Genomic DNA, 7,276 nt, shown 5'->3' on the forward strand with positions numbered 1-7,276 from the left:
CATACACGGCTAATGGGTTGCCGACCGTGGCAGTAGGTCTTCAGGGCAGGGTCACTACGGTCGCGCTCCTTGATACAGGAGCGACAGACGTGTTCGTGTCCAGTACTTTATACCGTCGGTTGAAGGCAGAGTCGCCAGGCCTGGAGCTGAAGCAGGGTGACATATCAGTGAAATTGCTCGATGGAGGAGCAGTGAAGATCCAAGGTGTGCTGGAAGCTTAAGCCGTTGGGTTTGGTGATCAGACTAGGACAGTCGAGGCCTACGTCTTAGGCTCTGCTCACTGGGAGTTGGTTCTACCACGATGGGTACTGGGTAACTGTGTTTGGGTGATGGCTGGTAACGACTACCTACTCTTCGATGAGGTTGAGGTCAACCCTCACGGGGGAGTGCAGGAGGCGAGGGAGATAGGCGCTAATGCAGTCGAGAGAGACCGATCTCTCCCGACACGAAGAGTGTGGCCAGCTGTCGTGAAGGTCCCGTGGATTGATGATCGCAGACCTAAGCAGAATTATGATGCCATCAGAGGCCGAGATTTGAAGATCACACAGAGGCTGGCCAAGAGACCTGAAGAGTTAGCAGCGTATGAAGCGGCCGTGGACGAGCTCTTGAAGTCCGGGGCGGTCGAGGAACTCCCACTGGGGGAGGACCCGAGGAAGTGGGCCTACCACTATATGTGTGGGGTTCCGGTCTTCGCCAATCAGCGAAAGTCCACTCGCTGTCGTATCTGCATCGACGCTCGAGAGCTTAACAACTTCACGAATAAAGCAGGGGACGAGGCGGCCGCGGACATGGACCTACAGTCACGGATTCTAGAGTGGCGAGCCTCAAAGAGAGTTGATTGTGAGGACCTCAAGAAGGCCTTCTGGTCGGTTCACATCGATGAATCGGATGTGAAGTGGTTGGGGATGTGCGTCGGGTCGAGGATCATAAGGTGGATCCATGTCCCTTTCGGGACGAATTGGTCCCCTTGGGCCCTCTCCTCGGTCTTGGGAAAGATCCTCAAACAGATCGGGGGGACGGACGGTGCCGAAGCTATCTCCTTCTATGTCGACGATGTCCTTCTGACGCAGACGGTCTGCGAGGGGACAGTTGCTCTGAGGTGTCGAAGATTCGTCGGGAGGTGGTTCCCGCATTAGAAGAGCGGGGGTTCGAGGTCCACCAGGACAAGCGAATGTCCAATCTCGACACGGGTGAAGACTGTATAGGTCGAGGGGTATCTAAGGAGAAGATTCTCAGTGAGAAGTTCAGAACAGGAGGTTGGCTCGGTTACGACTGGCTCTGTGGCGAGCGAATTGATGTTATCGATGTGCGGCTGCGACAGATAGAATTGGCGAAGGAATCCAAGGTCACGGAGTCTGCCCTGAGATCAGCATTTGGCAAGTTCTTCGACCCCATGGGTCTTTTCGCGGAAGTGTCCTTGGAGCTCAGATGGGCGGCTCGGCTGGCTCATGAGAGACTGAAGCAGAGGAGGAAGGACTTCGGAGATGGTACGGACATTGTGGACGAGGAGACGGCATCTATTATATTGAGTACCATTACTGCATGTAACTCATTCCTGCAATCTGATCGTATTCTTCCCCCTCGCTATCTTGATGTGTCTACTTTATTCGTCTTCGTCGATGCCTCTGAGGCCTGCATTGCTATTGATATTCGAGTCGGCTCGGGTACGCGTCTCTTCGCTAAGTTCAGTGTGACTCCGGGAGGCACGATGCCCAGGAGAGAATTGGAAGCAATGCGCCTCGGCGTTGAGCAATTGTATAGCATTGTTGTGGCATTGAGATCCAAAGTCACGAGGTCTGTCATCCTCGGTGATAGTAGTATTACATTATTCCGTATGAGAGCGGTCTTGTCTGGCCACGGCGGCCGTGGCACGGCCAGAAGATGTGCTCACGATTACCTAAGCCAGAGCTTACTAGATTACTCGCAATTAAGTCTACATGTTCTGATATTATTGAATGCAATCCTAATATTGATTTGCAATTTCGTCATATCCCTTCTCAATACAATGTTTCTGATCGGTTGACGAGACCGCTTGGCACACCATTGAGAGATGATTCCCCTTCGTGGGAACAAGTAATTCAAGTTGTTGATGCTGACTCGATTGTCTCCTTTGATAGATCAGTCATAGCTACTTCGGACGGTCCCGATGAGATAGCCTCCGAGGGAGAGACGAGTGAGGGTGAAGGCCAAGAAGAGTTATCGGGAGAGCAGTGTGAGTGTCTCGTTGGCCAGTAAGAGGATGTAGAGCGAGATTGGTTTGAAATATTCGCGGATAGAGTGGGGAAGGCTCAATTAAGTGACGACTCCTGTGTGTTGGTTAGCTCTGAGTTACGAGCGAATTCGAAAGGGAAATACTCTACACACTATCGCCTGGAGGAGAAGACGGGTATGCTGCTATGTAGACGATGGGATGCCTCTGAGAAGGAAGTCGAGTGGATTGAGTACATCCCGGCCAACCGTCGTGATCTCCAGTTAGAGGTTGTTCATAAGTTCCACCACACTTTCCTCCACCCTGGGATAGGGAGGACTGTGAGGTTGATTCGTAAATTCTGTTGGTGGAAAGGTATCCACCAGAGAGTGAGGTCATTTGTCCTCAGCTGTGATGCTTGTTGTCGAGCCAAAGAAGGTCGTCTTTTGAACAAGTGTTTACCGAGTGTTAGAGATTTCGTACCTCTGGTGTGGGGTATCGCTGGCTTAGATGTGTGGGGCCCAATTCGGCTGGGTTCAAATGGTGATAACGAGGAAAAGGTCTGGGTATTAACTTGCTCCGATTACATCAGCCACTTCTTGGTTACGAAGGTGTTGACGAGCTGTTCGGCAGAAGACATTGTGACTGGTGTCAGTGAAATTATGGCCGAGAACGGCGTGTTCCGCGTATGCGTGACAGACCAGGCCCAGTACTTTGTCTCCAAGAGATTCAGAGAGTATCTAGCCAGCAGGAGTGTTGTTCACTGTGTCACGGAGGCATATGATGAAGAGCGACGAGGTTGGTATGAACGAAGCCACAAGGAGCTTACGGTGACTTTAAGGGCTATGGTTAGTGAAGGTCAGGCTATGGATTCGATCAATCAAGTGCGGCAGCGATTAGCTTTGTGTACGTTTGTTCACAACGCTATCCCATATGATGATAGCAGTGATCTAGCCCCATGGGCGGTGCATCGCTCGACGGCCGATGCCTGCACTCTTTACAATGATCGTCTTGGTCGAGAAGAGGTATGTCAGTGGCTTGGTTCTGGGTTGGAATTTGATGACCTCACAGAGGGCCTTCAGGGGATCTCAGATTATTATCGAGCCCAATACGGTAAGTCGGTTGAGTCGTTGAGACGATTGTGGTCGGCTCGGAAGGCTGAAGTTCGTCGACGACTAGCAGATCGGCGGGATCCTGCAGGTGGAAGTCCGGTAGCGGTGAATGATATAGTCTATCGCCGGAATTACGGGGTCGATAAATTAACCGATTTGTATACAGGGCCATATCGAGTGGAGGCGGTGAGAGGTTCGGGTCTCGGAGGAATAGCCTAAACAGTCTGTAGAAAAAAGCGGGCCGAAGGCCCGCGTAGAACCCTCCTAACTAACCTCCTAGGGGTTTGCCCACGTTCAGCCTCAAAGTGCTCACGTTCAGGCCGCCTAGCAACTAAATGTCCGTGGAGGCAGTAAGATTCCTCCAGATACCTGCCGTTACGGCAGGTATCTGGAGGAATCTTACGGCAGTGCCGTACCAGACTGGTGTACTGGTACTACCAGTACACCAGTATAGCTGCTGTAGCTGGCGACTGCTGATGTTCGTCCTCAGGCGCTCTACTACTCATACCCGGCGGGTATTACCCGCTTGCATCTGTAGCGTCGGCCGGCTCAAACCCCGGAATAACTGGTGGCAACTCAACCCCTCCGCCCCTTGGAGCTGGGGTCTCAAATAGGTTGTGTGAGTTAGGCATCAGAAGATGGGATATGAGAGGCTATACAGAGAAATGTAGTGTAGTCGACGTACTGTATGTCGCAGTCTGTAGTCGACGTACTGTATGTCGCCTCAGGCGACTTAAGCTTTGGGTCCCGAAGCTCGGCTCCCTAAGGCCGGATCGAGCCAGACGATGGGGGCGGGTGGGTTGTTCGAATGCCCCCCCCCACGGTCACATAGCTCGACAACAGGGACCACCAAGGCTGGTCCTGGACCTCGAGTTGGCTTCGTAAGCCGTGAAACACCCTGCTGTTAGCCTACCGAACCCAAGCGACTAATGCGGAGGCCAGTTGAAGAAGCCAGACCGCTTTAGGCCTAGGCCCAGTTCGCTGAATAAGACAGAATCTGTCTTATTCAGCAGAATCTGCCGATTCTTAATCTGTCTAACAGATTAAGATTATTTGTTGTTTGGCATGACTGGAGGTAACATGTTCTGTGATAGATCGATTCCAGAAAACTGAGCTCAGAATCTTACAAAGCTCACCCATTATGGAGTTTAGTGGTGAAACGGCCCTGCCGAAATGGCTGGATCTCGCTCGCCGACTATGTGTATTAGTATTACACAAATTTCATGCAGTTGATGAAGTGAAACTTCGTCGAGAATTTGGTGTTACGGAGCAGAGTTAGTTATCCGATATAATAATATATAGATTACACCTCAGACTTTCTGTGATGCCGTTGCATCTATGCTCAATGGTGGCAGAAGTCGAAACCTTAACATCGCTCTCGCAGGACCTTCAGTCTGTAACAAGGCGTTCCTAGCTAAACATCTAAGTGATATCTACCGTGTAGCCGAGTTCTGCCAGCTATCCTCTAGCGGTCCTGATCGAGAACCGGCTAGAAGTCATCGTCATTGACGACTATCGGGTGTACCTAAACCAAACAGGTTTCGGCATTTCGGACGGCCTGTGCTTACTGGAAGGAAAGGTGCCACTTGTTGTGCCAGTACCAAAAACGAGCAGTGAGGCCGACGAGATCCACTGGGATGACGCGCCAATTGTAGTAACGGTCCCTGGTTTCTTCTTGTGCCGTCACTGGTCACATGAGGAGCATCGAATGCTAAATGAACGGTTTCGATGGTTTCAATTTGATTGCCCTTTGCCGAGGGAGAGCAGGAGGGATCTACTCGCTTGTGGTCGTTGTTTCGCTATATTTATTTCATCCAACACGACTCTATTCTGAAATATTGAACTATCGACTCCTAGAGGCTGTCTGTCATCTATAAGAGACTCCTTCTTTGCTAGTCTCTTGTCCTGTGTTCAGGGAGCGAAACACGCCTCATCGTAGTTTATAAGTTATTTTCCCTTGATATGTCAAGTTGACATTGTCAACAGCATCGTCCAAGAATCCCGCTCACGCGAAATCGCCCACTGCAGTCAAACGCAAAAGTAGTGTGGTTGGGGAACTTAGCTGGTGCGCTACTGTTAGTAGCTGCCTCCCCCCTCCTCCTCCCCAATGTTGGGTGGACATGAGGATATTGTGAGACCTCATGCTCTGATCTGAAGGGGAGGGGTAGGGGGGCGACTCGGTGAGTCAAGAGTTTTGATTTTGCCTGGCGTTTGGCGAGAGAGAAAATGAACTCGAGGCACGGCCTCGCTAACTATATCTGATATAGTCTGATATAGACTATAGAGTCTATATCACACGAAGTCAAGAGTCTGATATAGTATATCAGCAGTCCAGTTCATCATTAAACTGCTACCATACCCTTTGAGGGGTTCACTCAACGCATACCTTATACAATGCCCACGAAACCGTGATGACACAACCGCACGCGCTCCCTCACTCAGCCCAGGCTCGCTTCGACACACATCAGGGTTGTGCTGGAATCCTAGGCTCTCTCCTGCACTGGCTCTTTCACTCTCCGTACCTAAACGACACTCCTCAGTCTGGACCTCTCAATGTACGAATATAGGGGAGTTACAGAGCTCATTAGAACTTCAGCGCGGTGGAGGAAAATCAGAACGGTAGACGAAAATCTGAGGGCTTCAAGTCTGCCCGATGCCCGCCCCAGCTGTAGAGAACTCCATGGGAGACAGCGCAGGATCGCTGTGTGAATTTACATGCGGCAGAGAAAAAAAGAACTCAAAGATCTCAATCAAAAGAATTCCTAATCCGCGGACATATAGGCCTCAATAGCTAAATAGTAATCTCTCAATGGAGCGAATTATTCGCCGAGTAGCGTCCTTCTGTAGAACTATGTTACGAGAAGGCCGAATCCAACTTAAGGTCTTCTAACGGAGCTGTCATAAAATGACCAACGATGATTGGAGAACATTTGGCGACCGTGGGTTGCAAAGAAGACCGCAAAATAATGGAACTCGTTTACTAGTAGGGTCGAACTCAAAATAACTACCAATCAACATACGATCGGGGAAACCCCAGTCATCCTTTCGGCCTTCGGTGATAATGAGTAGACAGATACCATTGTGATTCACGGCATGGTTCGTGAATGTCATCGTGAATAGGGTTGAGCCCTGAGGGCCCAAGGCAAACGTCAACAGTGGCAACTGGCTCATGTACTGGCAAGGGTGAGGATGGTGAGGCAGAGTGTGATGATAGGCGATAGAGAATTCGTACAGTAACGCAACGATCGATCGCTCCGACCCGTAGTTGATCATGCGCCGTCAAAGCCATATTGGGGTGTAGTATCTTAGCCTCCCTAACCCAAGTCTTACGTCTAGTTGATTCACCGCCCTTGTCGGTACTCTTCAACTAGACTCCTCATTCAAAGCTATCGACGATGGACTCACATGCAACTCAAATCCGCTTTCTCTGTAACGGCCCGTATCCATATCCTGGTCATACGGACAAAATAGACCGAAGACTAAGAAAATAAGAAAAAAAATAAAAATACGGGCAACGAGCTCCCAAAGCATGAACTGCGCGATATGCTTCACAGATCAGACTCAAACATCGGACGCGTCGCGGACCTTTGTTGTAATTTGATTGCTGATGATGAATCATCCTGGATGACATGTATATGAGATGAAAAGATAGACCGGATTAACCAGGATTCATCGCCTGATAAGTGACAACTGAAGTAGAATCGTCACCTTTTAGGTAGTGATGTGTATCGACTACACATCTGCCTCAATGCGATAAACTTGGTGCTCCAAACCAGTTTTCCCCACTGCGAGTTTGATCATCCCGTGGTCACCCCATTCCTCATTCCAAGCATTCACTGCTAACCAATACTCTTGGCCAGACTCGACTCCCCAACCTATGAGTTTAAGAGTATGAGCCGCCAACATTTGACCCGTTTTGTGCACGTAGACACAGACTTGTAAATCGAAATCTTCGTAGAGCGTCATCATCGCAGCA

The 7,276-nt window shown here is 50.1% G+C and overlaps 3 protein-coding genes across 3 annotated transcripts in view; 1 reads left to right on the forward strand and 2 right to left on the reverse strand.

Moving 5' to 3' along the window:
- Positions 1–163, reverse strand: part of Pmar_PMAR011634 (cathepsin B, putative) — a gene marked incomplete at both ends in the record, with an annotated part of 3,964 nt that extends 3,801 nt beyond the window's left edge. Inside the window, one exon of the mRNA XM_002773741.1 lies at positions 114–163. Within this exon, the coding sequence (XP_002773787.1) occupies positions 114–163 (50 nt within the window). The remainder of the gene's footprint in view (positions 1–113) is intronic.
- Positions 164–329: 166 nt separating this feature from the next.
- On the forward strand, positions 330–2,235 carry Pmar_PMAR011635 (hypothetical protein; the record flags this gene model as incomplete). The annotated part of the gene is made up of 3 exons (XM_002773742.1): positions 330–1,073; positions 1,100–1,794; positions 2,118–2,235. 3 exons carry the CDS (start codon positions 330–332, stop codon positions 2,233–2,235), a joined length of 1,557 nt encoding a protein of 518 aa, XP_002773788.1.
- A 4,797-nt stretch (positions 2,236–7,032) lies between these two features.
- Pmar_PMAR011636 (cathepsin b, putative) overlaps positions 7,033–7,276 on the reverse strand; it is a gene marked incomplete at both ends in the record, with an annotated part of 1,913 nt that continues 1,669 nt past the window's right edge. Inside the window, one exon of the mRNA XM_002773743.1 lies at positions 7,033–7,276. This exon is cut by the window's right edge and continues 4 nt beyond it. Coding sequence (XP_002773789.1) covers positions 7,033–7,276 — 244 coding nt within the window.

Source organism: Perkinsus marinus (genome assembly GCF_000006405.1).
Source record: "Perkinsus marinus ATCC 50983 genomic scaffold scf_1104296958712, whole genome shotgun sequence".
Taxonomy (NCBI): domain Eukaryota; phylum Perkinsozoa; order Perkinsida; family Perkinsidae; genus Perkinsus; species Perkinsus marinus.